The 18545-nt window shown below is 42.6% G+C and overlaps 1 protein-coding gene and 1 pseudogene across 1 annotated transcript in view; both read right to left on the bottom strand.

Annotated features, from left to right (window-relative positions):
- LIPA (lipase A, lysosomal acid type) overlaps positions 1 to 14474 on the bottom strand; it is a 35391-nt gene extending 20917 nt beyond the window's left edge. Inside the window, exons 1-3 of the mRNA XM_019738989.3 lie at positions 14337 to 14474; positions 11287 to 11395; positions 9804 to 9921 (exon numbers count right to left, since the gene is read on the bottom strand). Of these exons, the coding sequence (XP_019594548.2) occupies positions 9804 to 9921; positions 11287 to 11394 (226 nt within the window). The 5' untranslated portion in view covers position 11395; positions 14337 to 14474. The remainder of the gene's footprint in view (positions 1 to 9803; positions 9922 to 11286; positions 11396 to 14336) is intronic.
- On the bottom strand, positions 2510 to 3004 carry LOC109451082 (large ribosomal subunit protein eL42-like; annotated as a pseudogene).
- Positions 14475 to 18545: the final 4071 nt, after the last annotated feature.

Genomic DNA, 18545 nt, shown 5'->3' with positions numbered 1-18545 from the left:
ATGTCTCCCTCTGCAATGGTCTCCCCTAGGGAAAGGGAGCTAGAGGGGAGCCAAGGACGGCACGGCAGGTGGCCACATTCCCTGCTGCTTGTTCCAGTCTAAGCCTCTTCAGACACTTAGTGGGACACCTGAAGCTGCTGAGTGAGCTTTTCAGGGCAGAATACTGAGAAAGGCAGAGATGGCTTAAATGTGGGATGGAGAACGGGGGAGAGGAGAGGAGGATAATGAGTGTGGCAGACAGGACGGACGCTGGAAGCGGAGGCAGGTACCACTTTGTGGAGACCAGGCATCAGTCAGCAACCTACCTTTTCTTGATGGGGGAATGTTTTAAATTCCCTTGAAATCTCTCTCTGTACTTCCCTTCCTAACCCCGCAGGAGCTTTAAAGGAGACATGTGGGAGATGGCAAGTTGAAGATACAGCAGGAAAACCTTTAAACACCACAACTCCTGGATTCCCATGGGCAGCAAGGAACTGCTGATGCTTTCTTAGGAGGTAAGCATCCTAGGTAATGCAGGTGGCCAACTCCTGCATGTACTCACCACACGTCTGCCTTTTATGGCGGTTCAGGGGCTTCTCACAACATCTGTAAATACCCCTATTTCAGCCCATACCTACCATTTACTTCGGCACAGCTGTTATTTCAGGGAATGACTCTATCCTTCTAAGGGACTTGTCTCACTCTACTCTCCATAGAAGAGTTTCCCAAAGCTTCTATATTTTCCCTGTACATTAAATTTCTGTGGACTTGCTTTGCCTGAAACAACCACTAGTGCAATCCAGGTTATAAACAGTCTATGTTCAACAGAAAAACAAAGAAATAACAGTTTAGTTACATGGGAATTTGAATAAATTTACATTGAGGGGTTGTCTGTGGGTACTCCTTACCTCTGACTCTCTGCCACAGTTGGGTAGCTACAAAATCAAAGTGACTGTGCAGAGATTGAAAGAGAACACAGCTATGCACATGTATACAAGCTCATGTGCAAAAATAGATCCCTGTATAGACCCCAGAGTGACAGCAAAGCCATCCAGCATGTGTGAAGGGAAGGGGTGGTAGACAAAACTCAATGATTTGTTAAGACAGTTGTAATAAAGAAAGGGACAAGATAGAAGCCATTGGTTTTCTAATTCTTCTTTTGTTTGTTGGGGTTCCATCATCCCTTACTTGAAGCGGAATACAAAAGCTCAATGACTACCAGATACAAAAGACGGCACCAAGCAGGAAGGAAACAGTGAATCTGCTCTTTAAAAGTTAGATTATTTTCAAATCTGGAGGACCTGGGCCAAGAACCGCAAAGGGTATCACAGACCCCATTGCTTTCTCACGGGGAATGCCAGCAGGCAAGGAAAGGGGCTGACATACAAAGGTGAATGGCTGACAAGTGGCATGGCCTGAGAGCAACCTGGGCCACTCAGCTGTGTCTATTCATTCATTCATCAGAAGAATTATAACTGAGAGCCTGCTGTATACTAAGCAGAGCACTGAAAGTTAAAAAATCAAGAAGTACGCACAATTCAAAACACACATTACAATTTGTGTAAACCTTTCCTGGTATCTAGGACATAATTAGCCACTATGCTATATGCAGGGAACACAATGTGAGTAACCCATGTTCCCTCCCCTAAGGAGCTCCATTCTAGTCAAGGACAGACACACAATGACCTTCTAGCTCAGCATGAAAAAGGCCAGACCACCACCCAGGAATGCTCAGAGGAAAGACAAAGTTACTCAGCCGGGGGCAGGAATATTTGAACTGGATATTAAGCGAGAGACAGATTGCCCTACAAAGGGTTCTGGTGAAGAAATGGGAGCCTGGTGGAGAAAATTAACACTGCACCCCAGCCTTCAGCTGGATGGGACCCAGAGTGCACATTAAATTTCTCTGCATGAGTCTGATGCACAGGTAGGTTGGGGAACCACTGGTAAAGTTCAGTCTGGGGATAGAAGGGATATAAAAGACCTCATGGGGTGCACATCCTTCCAGGCTGGGCCTGTTTCCTTTCCTCCCAGAACAAAAGGGTCCCTCTGAGGAGGGAGCTGCTAAGGACATAACCCACTGGGCTTCCAGCACCCATGATTCCATTAGGCCTGATGGGTCATCAACAAAAATAAAATATTAACAATCCTGTCCGAGGTGGAAAATGGGTACTAAATTGCTTGTCCCCTCCCTCTGGCACTCAGTGAATGCAAACTGTGTGAGAAATCAGCTGAGGTCCAAAGAAGAGCCAAAAGAACAAGGAGGAAGTCACAAAGATCAGGTCACTGGCGTGAAAGAGACTTGGGTCTTACTAGCTCTGAAACCTTGTAGGATTTATTCAATCTCTCTCAAGTGTAAATGTCCTTTTCTAAAGGGGGGAAGTGATATAGCGGCTAATATATAATAAAGCTCAAAAAATAATAGTAGTTCATAAAACAACAAACAAAGGCACTGGAAACAGGCCTACCCATCTGCTCCCACCAAGGGGAAGAAGGGAAGGTGTTATGCCATTCTTTCCCATCCCACTACCAATCAAAGATTTAAAACGTAAAAGAATATTCATTGTAAACCTATTGTCATTCACATCTTCCAGTGAATTATTTTTTTTTTTTTTATCCTCAAGATTTTATTGTCTTCATGATAAAAACATGAAGACTAGAACTGGATCACTTGGCCCTTTCTCTTCTTATCTCCTCCAAGTTTAAAATGCTTGCATCTGTTAATAGCCAGCATTCCCTTAGATCTGCAGTTGGGCTCAACACATTCAAGCCTTGGGACAATCTTTGTGGTTTTAGCCTTTTTGTGGAAAACCGGCTTAGTCTGCCCGTCATAACCACTCTGTGTCCTGTCACAGTGCCGTTTACCCTGCGCATACAGAGAATCCTTGCCCTTTTTGTACTGTGTTACATTGTGGGGTTGGTGCTGGCCACGCTTCTCACAGGAAGTCCGGTGGGTTTTGGAAATGTTTGTCGTGTTTGGGAGAGCACTACCGATAAGGAAAGAAAGCCCAGTGAATGATTTTAATCAAAAATTCTTTTTCACCTTGCTGAGAGAAGTCAATTGAAATAATAGCTAGCTATTATCATGTGCTTCTAAGTTTTAAGGTACTGTGGTGGAAATCCTGGGACATTGGTACTATTACCATTTAACAGACAGGGAATCGTGTCTAGGAGAAGTCAAATGATTTGACCAAGGTCGAATGAGAGCTAGCAAGTGGGGGAGTTGGGATATGAACCCAGCTACGTCTGATGTTAGGGGTCCACGCTCATAACTGCTTTACTTGGGAAAGAAGGTTAGCAAGAGAAAAGTCATTCTAGACCATACGGAAAGTCCTCAGAGAATGATAGCCCGAAGAGGGCAAGTGATTTTGGAGAGCGCTGGACCAAGGGCTTGGAAGAAGGCAATCTCTAGGAGATGGAGGAGACAGAGAATGGGAGGCAGTACCTGAGACTCAACCTTGCCTGCTCAGCAATGCTTCCAAGGACCAGCCTGGTCCATGCACTAGTGCACCTGAGGCTTGGTTTGTCTGAGCCACAAACCAATACAACAGGACAAGGGCTGACTTCCCCAGCTGTGCCTACACGTGATTTATTTATCCCAAACTGGCTCTAGGACTGGGGGCTGTGGGAAAGGCCAAAAAGCACTGTGGCCCAGAGAGGGCACATGATGCTATCATAATCACTTAAATAGTTAGCACAGAGCCAGCAAAGAGAAGCAGCGCAGTGACAGCCCACCACATGCTGCCATTGGGCCCAAACGTGGGTGGAAGTGAGGAGGGGATGACTCAGGCTCCGAAAATGAATCTGCTGAGCCCACAGTCTCCCAAGAGGAAGATGATCAGGTGGACAGGCAAGTTCCTCCTGCCTCCAAGGCACGGGCCTTCTCTGCGGGGGCAGTGTGTGGAGGCACCCACTAGGTTCTAAAACTGTGTGGGAAATCAGCAGAGATCCAAAGGAGAACCAAAAGATCAAGGAGGAAGTCACAAGGAGCAGGGCCCTGGTGTGAAACAGACCTTGGTTCTTACCAGCTGTGAAACCTTGTAGGATTTATTCAATCTCTCTCAAGTGTAGGTATTCTTTTCCAAAGGAGGGACGGTACAGTGGCTGATACACAGTAAAGCTCAATAAATAATAGTGACTCAGAAAAAATAACAAATGCATACATGTAATGAAACATTCTTAGAACACAAGCATAGGCAGGTGGGTCAGAGTGAGCGAGACACAGCAGATGCTACCCTGCTGGCTTTAAAGGTGGAGGTTGGGGCCAGAAGCCAAGAAACGCAGGCACCTTCTAGATGTTGGAAAAGGTAAGAAACTATATGATGATAAATGTGTGCTGTTTTAAGCCACAAATTTTGTGGCAATTTGTTACAGCATCAATTGGGGACAGTTGGGGACTAGTTTTTACTCCCATTTTTCTGATAAGGACTCAGAGGCACAGTGTAGCTAAGATATCTGTGCACACCGTGTTTCCCCGAAAATAAAACCTCGCCATACCATCAGCTCTAATACGTCTTTTGGAGCAAAAATTAAGACCTGGCATTATGTTTTTATGTCATGTTATGTTTTATGTTATGCTACGTTACGTTGTATAAGACCCGGTCTTATATTATAGTAAAATAAGACCGGGTCTTATATTAATTTTTGCTTCAAAAGATGCATTAGAGCTGCTGGTCCGGTTAGGTCTTATTTTTGGGAAAACACGGTAGTATTTGTCCTAACGGCTACCCATCATGTGACCCACACTTCGCTTTACAGGAATTTCACTGTTATAAGAGAGCTGTCAAGATCCACCCCATGTTGAAGATAACTAATGCCTGGAAATAGAAATTAAGTCACCTGCCCTAGAATACTCACCTACCAGGGAGCCAGAATTGAAACACAAGTCAGCTTCATTCTAAAGCTTTCAACTACTACTCTCAAGAAAAATTCCTTAGAAAACAAAGTGGTAGGGGAGAGACGGTGTGCATATAAGTATTCCATTTGTACCCAGCCATTTTAAAGCAAGCCAAGCACTATTTCCCAAAACGGGCTACATATCAAAAATCACCTGGAGCACTTATAAAACATACACATTTCTGGCACCACATCTGATTCATGGAATCAGGAACTCTAGGGACAGAACCTGGAAATGTTTATTTTTGACCAGCTCCCTTGGCTCTTCTGATGCATCTCATCCATAGGGGTGGATGACATGCCCAGCCGTCAAGGTGCAGCCCCTGACGAGTCTTTGCCAAAGCAAAGTTCAAAACACCTGTTTGTGCACACTGAAGGCAGTTATTCATATCCCGGAATGTCATCAGAGCAGCCCATCAGATGCAGAACTTTTCAGATACTATTGGTGATTCATTTAACAATTGCTTTATTGGACAATTTATTTCCCAACTAGGCAAAAGGGAAGTCTGACTTGTTGCTGTTTTATGTACTTTAGTCAAGGCCTATATGTATTTCCTTATTTTAGCCAAATAAAATATTCTGACTATCACGGGATTGACTTGCTCAATATTTATTACATAAGGCAGTGTTCTCTAATTTAAAGAACTGATTCTGGAAGTAGACTGGCTGGCCCACTATCCGTTCACCTAAAGCAAATCCCTTTCCCTCTTTGAGCCTGGCAGGCTCACCCACTAAAATGAGGGTGTCTATCTAGAACACAGGTTCCCAAACCCAAGGATTTCACCTTGGAATACACAGGGGAATATGTTAAAAATTTAAGTTCTCAAAGTCCTTGGCCCAGGCAGGACTCTGAGATCCTTCTAGGGCTAATACCCCATGACTTTCTGAAATAAGGTGAAGCAGATAAAGAGAACCACTTTCCCTATAAATTATGAATTTCTGAATTTCAATTCCCTTACGGAGTTAGTGCAAAGCGGGTGTAGCTCAACACTTGATAGAGATTTTGCTTAATCTCTAGATACAGAATGCTTGCTTAACATTGAGAAACAGCATGCCCATACTCCACACACAGCCAAGAGCTTCCTAAATATGCGTTCCAAACTGCCTTGTTAGTAGAGGTTTGCCCAGGCAGACAAATGATGGCCTAAATCATGGGATTCTTTACTGGGTCCATAAACATTCTACAAATACATGTAAAATTTGTGTGTGTGTGGGTGTCTATTTTATTTTACTACAGAAAAGGCCCATTGCCTTCATTCAGTTATGTACCCCGATTCTGAAGGCTGCTCTAACTCACTCAGGCTGCCCTCACAGAGGACATGGTGTTGCTAGTTGCTATGAGGGATACAAAGATGACAAAGACACAGCCTCTGCCTTCAAAGAGTGACTAAGGGATGGTGAGGAGGGAGAAGTACAAAAATAAGTCAACCTCAAAGCAGGACAAGAAAAGCACCTTAAAAAGGGTGTTAGCAAGGCATTTGGGAGTTCAGAGGGAGTGTGTGTCTCCTTCCTGCTCAAGCAGTCAGGGAGAACAGGCAGTTAAGCTGGGCTTGGAAGGATGGAAAGAATTCTTTTTAAAATATAGAAAGAAATGAAGACGGTGGGCAGGGTGAGTAGCATTCCAGAGGTTGTGTTCACCAGCTTAAGACCATGGAGACTTTAGCAAAAAGAAAATAACTAATTTGTATTTGAAAGTGTCAGAAAGTTCTTCGATACTTATTAACATAACAGATAAAAACTTCAATTACATTATTCACAGTTTGGCTATGGTTCCAATTTAAACCTGTGCCGTTGATAAATGATACATGTTCCTTAGATAATGGGTAAACTCAGCTGGCAACCTTGTGAAAGAGGTATTCTACCCCACTGCACCATTGCCTCTGACTATACTCACTCATTTGGAGAGTCATGAAGTTCTATGCACATGGTGACCTTCAAAGGCTTGGTGCTGTAGAGAATGGGGGTGAACAGTACCAACCACAGCTAGGACAGAATACTAAGGAAAGGTGTGTAGCTTCCTTTAGTAGGCCCCTGAAGATGGTTGAATGGCAAAATCACATAATTATGCCTGGGCTCTAAGAAGCTTAATCCTGCAAAACTACGTATGATGGATGAGAACAAGGAGGCTGGCAGAAAGAACAGCAGTTGGCATGGGTAGAGGAGTCATGTGGCTAAGCCCTGTGATCATAAAAACCTCCAATAATCTCCAAGTGAGCTCTACATATAATCAGAGAGGACCACTGCGACAGGACTGAAGGACACTCACCATACAGCTTTCAACACCGCAATAGAGGGGGAAAAAAAAAAAAAAACCACTTTAAAAGGTAAGGGGTGTGGGGGTGGGAGATGAGGGTAAGGGGGATCAAATATATGGTGATGGAAGGAGAACTGACTCTGGGTGGTGAACACACAATGGGATTTACAGATGATGTAATACAGAATTGTACACCTGAAATCTATGTAATTTTACTAACAATTGTCAGTCACCCCAATAAATTTAAAAAAATAAATTAAAAAAAAAAGGTAAGAGGAACAGTTCCACTTTATCCCCAATAAATGCATCACATTTTAATGTGTCTTGTAATGACTTATAAACAGTACAGATGTATGATGTTATCTTTGTGTGTATTAAAAGTATTAATTTCTTAAAAGACAAGCAAACTGAATTTTTGTATTCCTGTTTTGAAAGTCTTTGATTTTTTTAATATGTGGGAAACGTCAAAAATAGAAACGGCTCAAGCCTCTCTCGGGTTCTGAGTTTATTTCAGGCATCCAGTTAAAGGGTAACAAGAACACAGGGTAGGTTGGTGGCCCAGCAAAGCAAAGGAAGGGATGAACCAAAGCCATACAACATGGGTGGCCTTGAGGACTTGGGAGCTACTTGAGTGTGGGAGTCAAGAATGATTCTGCTGGGAGGCCTGGTGGTTCAGGTGCTTGGAGCGCTATGCTACTAACGCCGGCTTGATTCCCACATGGGCCAGTGAACTGCACCCTCTACAGTTAAGCTTGTGAACAAGGGCTCTCCCTGGAGCTTGGTGTGAGCAGCCGGAGCTCGGTGTGAGCTGCCGTGAGCAGCCGATGGACTGTCTCAGTCAGGGGGAGCGCAAGGCTCATAACACCAGCACAAACCAGGGAGCTGTGCTGTACACAACTAGGCTGAGAAACAATGGCTTGAACCAGAGTGGGAGTGGGGGAGGCGGAAGAACTGGGGGGAGAATGACTCTGCAGTTTCCAGTCCAGGCCATTAGGAGGGTGAGAGTTACTAATAGAGGAGGAAGTGGGGAGAGGAAGCAGCATGAATGAGAGGAAGACGAATGCTGTGTTGAGTGTGAAGGACCTTATGGATTCTTTCTGTCTGTTTGGCTTAGATGAGCCAAAGCAACTCCACTGACAACACTGCTCCTGACTCGGAGTGAAGGATGAGGAGGAGCCTTTTCCTTGGATCATGGAACTGCAAACCAACCGTTGGAGAAGGGACCCACACACTTCTCAAGAAAATCACAGATTGCTGTAGACAACCGAGTCACTGGTCATAGATTGCCTTTAAAGTTCCCCGAGCTCAGCTCACAGCAGGTGTTACATATGTGCCACCGATCCCTTACAGGGAGGCCTCTGCAGAACAGAGGAAGAACATGGGACCTAGTGCTATGACCAGATTTAGAATACTTTCAGTCTATGTTCCCCATTTTGAAGGTCAAAGGTATCATAACCCTGCCACAACCCTGCCAAAAAAAACCCAAAAACAAAAAACCACCAAAACAGTAGAATGTAACCCACAGAAGCACAAAGTGATAAAAACTAAAGGGGAACTTTGACAATGGACTGTTTTTACAGATGAAGAACCCAAGGCCTACAGATATGAAAGCACACAAGTACTTAGAGGCTGACACAGACCCAGCACTGACTTCTCCCAATTCTTCTTCCTACCACCTGGGAGCAAATCAAGAATCATGTTCACTTTCCTCATATTCCAGGGCACAGCACCTTCCCTTGCCATAGCCATGATACATACACATAGGACATGTGGCACTATTTACTTTAATTGCTGTATAGACAGAGACGCCTAGAGGTGGCAACAGAAACAGAAGAGGAGACACATTCTCTAAGCTCGTTTTGACTGTGGTCCCCTGCATCTTTTAACAAGGACTCACATTACTAATTATATTAGTCAAATAACCACTTTTAAGAAAAATAATATCAATACATATTTTTCTTTATATGCGATCTGAAACCAGTTTACAGGGTTTACTTTAAAAACAGGAAGGAAAACAAGATCATATGATCACTCTGGAATAAAATATATGTTTTGTGTGTTTGGAGCAGAAGGAAAAATAGAAGCCCTCACTACTGCTCACTATTCATTTTTGTAACATGCTTATAAGAAGGAAGCTTAATAGCATGTATCTATAAATCATAAAAATATCAAGAATTAGAAATTAAATTTCAAAAAGAACATGGGCTGTTTTTGGCCACTTAAGCATTATGAACACCCTTATTACAGTTAGAATTTATGGGAGAGGAAATAAATAAATCAGATTATATTAAGACTAAAGCAGATAATGATACAAAGATCTCATTAACACAGAAGGTTTTTTAAGTTTGCTTTAAATTATAATTTGGGAAAGAATTGAGGCAAAGAAGGCCCTTCTGCTCATATACAAATTTAATTGAAGAGAGAGTTATCCAATTAACTTCATCTCAATCTAACTTACTATGGCAGGTTTCTAGAATCAGAAAAAGTTAAGGATTAAGCTATATCTGGAGAGATAGTTGACAAAAGGTCAGATCTTTAGTCTGATATTTAACAATTTATCAAGTAGTCTCTCTAGAAATTCCTTAATCTGGTTATAGACATAAAAACTGGCCAAATTCCAGCAATGCAATTACTTTTTAAAGCTTCCCTATCTCAACACAGAAAACACCCATACCTGTGTCAGAATGGTTCTTCCTCCCGTGAGGGATTCGGTGGAGGCAAAGAATATATCCATCTTCTGTCTCAACTAGGTGTTCCTCACTAGGAAATCCCCAGTAAGAGATAATTTCACTCTATGGAGAAAATAAGTAATAATAACGGAAATTCTGTGGACAGAATCTGACAAGATATCCCACATTAACAGGCAAAAGACAGAATGTCAATGACATTCTCCAGGCTTTACTTAAGAAATCAAACGTGAGTGAAATTTTAGTCTGCTGAATCCTAGTAGCCCACCCGTCACAAGAGTAAATGCTCCATTTGTTTTTATCCATGGATTCTACTCACAGGTTGTGGTTAAACTTTGATTTCATCATTCTAGCATGTTCTATACCAAATGTGTCGAATTTTACCATAACTTTGGACCTCTTTGTTTCCATCCTTTCTCCCAGGATGGAACCAATAAACATTCTTGTTTCTTTCTTTTTAAAATATGCCAGCTAATACTGGGATCTATCACTATCTTGGTTTTAAGAGGTCTCATCCTGGGAAACAAAGCATAAAAGGCATGAATCAATGAACTACTGAAATTACACTAATAAAACAAGAATGGCAAGGTGGAGTCGAAGAACAAGAAAAGATGAAAAACAGGGAATGTGATGGATTCACTTCTACACAGGAAAAGATCCATGGGGCAATTGTTAATGAGGGTCTCAGTAGGATATGGGAAACTCAATTATCCAGAAGAGTTAATGTAATTAAGTGCTCGTTAACCTCTCTACCACAATACGTGAAAGAATTTTATCATTTTTAGAGAAAACAAATTGAACCTTAAGACCCTGGTGTCAGGTGATACTCTCTTGGATCACTGTGAATTTATCACAGTCTCTGAGGTTGCCTGATTCTCCCATTGGCCACTGCACTGTATGTTTTAAAGTTGCTGTTTTCTTTAGTAATCTCTATTTTCCTAATATCTTATGCCCAAATGAGATATCAAGATTTTATTGTTTCCTTGGTTAATTACTTTGAAATATTTTAATTACTCAAGGGTTTATTTTTGCTTATTCTAATAAAATTTTTTTTCAGATATTTTGATTTTTGTATTAAACTGTGCTCCCTAGACATTGCTAATCACAATCCTTGTTTGATATATTGTAAAAGCAGTGCTTAGTAGTAACATTCTTACAAACTTTTGATACTTTTTTATTGTTCTTTAAACAGATTTAGCCAGACTTAAAAATGAAACAAATTTATAAAAAATATCATTTATCTCATTAAAAAGTATATAGCTCTAACAGTAAGATGCACTCTGTAAAATATACATTACCTGGTGGGAAAGCCTAGCAAACTGAATCTAACATTCAGAGAACATGAAAAGCACAGTGAGATATAAAGAGATTAGAGTTTGTGACTCCATGTAGCCCACATAACTGAATTTAAAAAAAATAATTAACATTTGTCACATGCATTTTTAAAGCTGGTGACTTTGAGAAACTTACCACATTCATATTTATTTCAGGATCCACTGTCAGCTTCCCTCTGGATGTCTCGGAATGCAGGGTCCCAAGGACCAAACAGAACACCAAACCCAAGAGCCACATTTTCATTCTGTATAAAACAGTCTGTTGTTATTTGTCAAAGCTTCACTACACATAATTATGTTGGTAAATTAATGTTCCCATAAAAAGTTCTGAAGCAGGTTTAGGGCAAATAAAAGTTAGGTGAAGGGCAAATATGAAAGAAATGACTCCAGCCATATCTGGACGCAAAAAAAGGAAGAATTCTTTTTCACTAGGACACCTCCCCACCAGTCACCCCAGTTCATGTTCTACCTTTGGAGCTCAGCACGTCCACTCACCTCTTTACCCCCAGGGTTAAATAAATTGTTTCTGGAGAAATGACAGAAGAGAGGACTTAGAAGAAACTAAGCTGAGAAAAAGAAAGATCTACAGAAGTCCAGAAACCTGTTAACCTCCCACCTTTTCCTCTCCAATTGTGATTTAAACATTTTAATTTCTGCGAATACTGGCTCTTGCCCCCCACTATCTACTCACTTCCATTTCTACCCAAAATTGTATGTCAGGATTCAAATTTGCCACCCAGGGGGGAAAAAGTAAAATAAAAGAGAGGCTGCAAGAGAAACTGGGAAAGAGGACCACCTCTCTCTCCTTCTGAGACCCTCCAACCACCAACAAAGACCATCTAGTTTCTGGCTGCAATGGCACACAATCACAGTGTAGTGAAGACTTGGAGATGGATGTTAAAGGCAAAGTGAGGTGACACCCAGATAGTTAGAGCAAGGCTGGGACTACAGCCCAGGCTGCCTACATTTTTTTTAAATAAATGTAATCACTTAAAAAGATGCTTGCATGCATGCCCATACAAAAACTAGTACAAGAATGTTTAAAACAGATTGTGTATAATAGCCCAAAACTGTAAAAGCCCAAATGGGTGAATGGATAAACATATTATGGTATGCACATACTACTCATCAATACAAAGGAATAAACACACCATAACATGGATGAATCTCAAAATAATTACGGTGAGTAAAAGCCAGGCCCCCCCCCACCCAAAAAAGGATAACTACTTATGATTCCATTTATATAAAACTCTAGAAAATGCAACCTAATCTATATTGACAGAAAGCTGATCAACGGTTGCCTGAGGAGAAAAGGGGTGGGAAGAAAGGCTTACAAAGGACTATGCACAAGGAATCTTTTTGGGGTGATGGATATGTTCAGTATATTGAATTTACTGATGGTTTTACAAGTGTATACACGTCAAAACTTATAAAATTCTGCATTTAAAGTAAGTCTTGTTATTGTATGTCAATATAAACACAGCTGCTTTTAAAAGATTATGCTTAAACTGAGTACAGGCATATCTCCACAACATTGCGGGTTCAGAGCCAGACCACTGCAATAAAGCAAGTATCACAATAAAGCAAGTAGCACACTAAAGCAAGTATCGCAATAAAGCTTTGTTTATTTATTCAATCTGGAATATCTCCAAGGTTTGCCTGATTATTCCCCAAATCTTAAGAAACTGATTCCCAGGAGATTGTAAAAGTGAATTGACTCCCTTCTGTTGATGCAATTCCTGCTGGTGTTGAAGTTATTTCTCCAAGCAGTGGTGAATCCTGAACTTCTAGATGGGGGGAATATTACCTGAGGTCTGCACTGGCAAAGCAAGCCCACGTGTGTTTATTTACAAGTTTGTATTTCTATGTGGTGGTTAGAAGGACTGAACCACCCTGGGCTACATTTTATCATAAATTCAACCTCCCCAAAGCCCTTTATTACTAGGGAATAATGAGTAGGTTGAAAAGGAAAAATGAAAGGTTATAACCACATTGTAAAATTATGGAACATCTGACATAGCTGTTTTCCATTCTGCACCTATCCTACAGAAACCTGGACCAGCTGGCCACAGAGGAGTCTCAGGGGGGATAACAGCTGAAGCTATTCAACTGGAAAAATCCCCCAGCTAATTTTTCCTTCCAATACAACACTAAGGATGTTTCTCAATCTACTAGTCAAGTGATTTTTATAAGGTTGAAAATTGTCAAGTGCAAACAGAGAAAAAGCCCCTTCCGGGCGGGATTCCCTATGCTTTTCCAGACTCTCTCAGCAACTTTATCTCACCTCTTTCTATATTGTAACACTCCTATTAAGTGTTTGCCCTCATTTCACCCCAGCAGGAGGGCAGAATGGGTGTCTGATTCCACTTTGAACCCACAGGACCTATCCAAGTGCCAAGCGAATACTATAATAATGCACCGCACAGATTTTGCAATATGGGATAGGGTGGGTCCAACAGTTTAGCGGCTGAAGAAAAGAAAAGCCCCAAAGTAGCTTGTCATTTAGCTTAATAAAAATTACAACAGCAACAATAAAAATTTCGGCTCCCATTTAAGCTCTTGCTATGCGCCAGACCTCGCGGGCCGCGCATAGGACCTACAATGCTCATTACTCCTCTACAAACTCTATACAGTACCCTTAAATCCTCTTTTGAGGACACTGAGATTCATCCGGGTTAAATAGTGAAAGCAAAGTGCCAACTGGTTAAACAGTGTCACCGGGATTTTCACAGGACCGATGCCAAAGTCCACTGTCGACCAGGCTGTGAGCTAACAAGTTACAGAGGTCGGACAGGCTGCCAGAAGGAGGTAACGGGATTAGAGGACGGAGAGGAAGGCGGGAAGCTGGGAATCAGGAATAGCGGCTGTCACCGCAGCCCGAGGCCTCTGGGCAGCCTTACTGAGTGGCAACCGCGCTCGTCTGGGAAATCGGAGGGCACCCAGCGAAGGGCGGACACAGAGCCCCCGACTCCTGGGTTATTGGGAGGTGCCTGCAGCCACCCGCAGGTGTCCCAGGCAAGACGCGCCGGGGTTGGCCAAGCCTGGGGGGTGCGGCTGGCCTACAGAGGCTCAGGGGCCGCGGGACTGAGCCCCCGGGGGCGGTGTGCGGCCCTACCCTCGGAGCAGGTGCAGGCAGGTCCGAACTGCCGCATCTGCACCTGGCGGACCAGAGGGGCCGGCACTCACCTGGAGCCTTCCTCAGGGGCCGCTGTCCAGAGTCGCAGTGCCGGCTTGCACCGGCGGTTGCGCCCCGAGGAGACCTGGAGGGGGCGGAGATAGCCGACCCCAGGGTAGGCGTCCTCAGTTAGAGCCGCCAATCAGAACAGCAGGCCGCAGGGAAGTTCCGCGGAGACTCCGCCCTGACTGCACGCCGTCCCGCCCCAAACCGCCCGTGGCCCCAGCGGAGCATGCGCCGTAGGCGGGCCCTAGAGGTGCGGCGGCCAGGCCTCCACCTCCCATTCCGCAGCGGTTTCCCAATTCCACTTACACGCTGCAACAGCCTGGTATCTTAACTCTGCCCCAGGAGCACCTGCCGGGCCAGCACCCTCTGCTCCAAATTATAGGCTCCATAGAAAACCCTTAGCATTGTTCCTGATGCAAAGCAATCTTGCTGTACATTTATTTATATCATGCAAAGGCAATAAACATAGACAGAAACTTATGATTAACGAGTTGCTTGAGAAGCACAGATTTACAGAAGTGCTAACAACATATGACATCAGTAAACATATCCTTAAACAGAAAACCATTTATGAACAAGGTGCAAACAGCCTTAAACTGTATGACCCAAGAGCTACAGAAAGAGTGCTCTTGTTCTTGAGGACTTGAATTATTTTATTTTTCTTTTACATTTGTAAAAAGTATTCACTGAGTCAATGAATATCTGCGGAGCACGCATTAGGTGCAAGGGCTGGTGTTAAACATTAGGAGAGATTGGAAACTCATAGAAGATGTTGCCTGTGAGCCTGGGTAAATTTAGCAAGCAGTTCGCACAGCTCCTAGAAGTTCTGTCCATCAACAGGCAGGAATCTGTAGACCAGTGTCCATACGCGTAGAAGAACTTCCAGACTCCATATACCCACTGGGTCATACTGTGACCCTGGGAGAGTTCGAGGGCAGCCTAGGGAGACTGCCACAGAAGGTATCCAGCCTGTTGTAAAGGAGAATTTGCTGCTGAAGCCAAAGTCTGAAGTTCACGCCAACATGCAAGAGCAGGCTTTCTGTCTTTAAGTCCCTAGGGACAAGACATTTCTGGTGGCAGGTTGCACAGCAGACACTACCTGGTGGACTTTGCCTGCAGCCTCTTCTCTTTCCTACTGCCCTGAGCCACTAGGTCCGCAGACACCTCTCTTCCACCAGCGTCCTTCCTAACAAGGCAGTGTCCTCAGCCTCCGTCACTTCAGTGTTTCACTGGGCAGGGACGACCCAAGCCTTCACGATTCCCACTTTGTGAGATGTCTCTGGAGGCTGCTGAGTCCTGCTGAGTCTCAGCAATGATCTTCACAGCTGTCGCTTTCCCAGTCGGGATGTGCCGGGCCAGCTTCACCGCAGCGGAGTCGCCCTCGTCAGCGCTCCAGGAGACTGCTGCCAGAGTGAGCCTCTGCTCCGCACAGATGGCTGAGAGGCCCGTGCGTGGCCCCGCCAGGCTTCCTGCCCTGCATGGGGTCACGGTGTCCTCACGTCAGCTTACATTTGGGAAACGCTGGTGAGAAGCCCTGCCCAAATCACCTCAAAAGAAAATCAGTTCAAAGTTCACCTGATTAACTGGTCTTTAGAATGGAATCAAAACACTATGCCAGACAAAAATAAAAATAAACTAAATAAATACTATCAAACTAAAAAAGAAATGAGTAAAAAGAATGAAGAACAATGGAGAAAAGGTAAAAGAACAAAGAAAACAATGAGAAAAAGAAAGAATAAAGAAAAAAACAAGAAAAAGAAAAAGTAAAGGAAATCACAAACAAGCGAAAAAGACAAAATTGCCAAAGCAGAAAAAACCTACTTTGGTCAAAGTCCCTCAGATCACCGAAAAGCAGATTTCTGAGCTAGAAGGACCCACCGACCTAGTCCCAACCAAGAACTTAGGTGCTTGAAATTCCAAAACAATAGTTCTGTGTGAGGTCATAGGAAGACATGAACCAATCAAAGCTGGATATAATCCACAGTGATTTTCTCACTTGTGGGTCTCCAAAACCCCTTACTCTTTAATAATAATAATAATAATAATAGTAATAATAATAATAATAATAACCCCAAAGAGCTTTCTTTTTGTTTATGTGGGTTGTAGCAATTGATATTTACCTTATTAGAAATTAAAAGCTGTAGGATGCTTTATTGACCTTTTCTAGTTTGAAAAGCCTGCAATTATTTCTGGCTTTTGAAAAAGCACATAATGTCTACACTTCAACTATGCAGTCGCTTTTTCTTTGAAGTCTGAATGATTGGTTTCAAAAGGATGCCACAACTTAATTGGCATTATGATACTGTGTGAAAATGTTCTGTTGCATAAGATCCAATAAGGTGCATTATTAATTCCTATAATGCTGAGAAGAAGCTAGCAGTCATCATATTTCCATTCCTTATTTACAGATTTGCCCAGTTTCTTTGGAGTACATTCTTCCCTTCCCACACTCCCACCTCAGGGCTCCACACAAGCACCTACTTCTCTGCGTGGAATGTTCTTAGAGACCCACATAGCTGACTCCCCCACCTGCTTGGAGTCTTTTCTCCAGTGTCACCTTGTTAGTGATCACCTCCCCTCATCTACCTATTTAATCTCACAAAACCCCTTGTATATCTTATCAGCCACCCCTATCCAAAAGGTTGTATTGTGGGAAGTTTCAAGCAAATTTTAAAAGTATAAAGGCCCTTCCTCACATATATGTCAACCAACATCAATAATTAGCAATATTTTACAACCTTAGTTTATCCATATATACTTCAATCTGCATCTTTAAATAAATACTTGTATTTTAGAAACACAGCCACAATGCCATTGTCAAATCTAACAAATTAATAGTATCATGTATATTCATATTTCCCAGTTGTCTCAAAGCTATCTTGTTACAGTTGAGAAGGTGCATGCATTGCTTCATAATTTTTCCAAAGCTGTATCACCATTCAAAATACATCTTTTATGTATTTGTTTACTATCTGTCTCTCTCATTAAAATATCAATTTTGTGTAAGCAGAGATTTTTTGTTTTGTTTTTTGTTGTAGCTTCAGCACCTAGAAGAATGATTCTTCAATGGATTAAGCATTCAATAAATGTTTGTGGAATGAATGAAGTTGGCAACAAGGATACAACAGTCAAAGGGTGTGCTGTGTAAACCTTGTCAAATGTGTTAGTTTCTAGCTTTAAATTTTGGGGTAACTTTTCTGAGCCTCAATTTTCCCATTTGTAGAATGGGACTAATGACACCAACTTTGCAAGGTTGTTGTGAGAATTAGACAAAATATGTGTAGAGTGCCTGGAACTTTCAATGTAGCTACAATTTTTATTTTTCATTAAGTTAAGTATCTTGAGATGAAATCATCCTGGATTTAGGATAAGCCCTGAATCTTATGACAATGTCCTTATGACAATAAAGGAGAAGACACAGGGACACACAAGGAAGAAAATCATGGGATGATAGGGGCAGAGATTGGAATAATGCAGTCACAAGCCTACTAACACCAGGAGCCACCAGCCTAGAAGAGACAAGAATGGATTCTCCCCTTCAGCCTTCAGAGGGACTGTGGTCCTGCCAACACCTTGACTTTGAACTTGAAGTCTCCAGAATGGGAGATAAGAAATTTCTGTTCTGAGTTCCAATTTTGGGATGACTTGTTACAGCAGCCACAGGAATCTAGTACACTTCCGTCTACACTGATACAACACAGGGCCCCACATCAGGGCTCAGCCAGTTCGATTATTTGAGTAATTGATGTCCTTTCTGAAGCAGCTTCATCATACTCTCAATTGACTCGAAGTCCAACCCAAATTGCTTCTCAATCTTCCTCTCTCTCTCTCTCTCTCTCTCTCTCTCTCTCTCTCTCTCTCTCTCTCTCTCTCCAGTCTCAATATATCTCTCCCCACCCCCACTTCACTCTCCTATCTATATGGTAGTGTCACAGCCAGCGAAAGATCTAATGATTTCTTCCTGGCTTGTTCAGAGGGTTATGTCAATAGGACAAAAATTGAAGAGACTATGCCTTTCTCATTTGATGCTGTACAAACATATTTTCCATTATCTTGTGAAAGGTCAGGAGGGTGGGACTGGTGGGTGACCAGTAGAACGGCAGCAGTGACTGGAGATAGAAATAATTCATGTTGACAAATCAGTGTGTGTCATGTACACAGACTTGTGTGTGTATGTGCCTGAGTGTGTATGTGTGTGCATTTATATGGGTGAG

Source organism: Rhinolophus sinicus, chromosome 15 (assembly GCF_057876585.1).
Source record: "Rhinolophus sinicus isolate RSI-liver-muscle chromosome 15, RSI-T2T, whole genome shotgun sequence".
Classification (NCBI taxonomy): Eukaryota; Metazoa; Chordata; class Mammalia; order Chiroptera; family Rhinolophidae; genus Rhinolophus; species Rhinolophus sinicus.
This window is presented reverse-complemented; position numbering and strand designations above follow the sequence as displayed.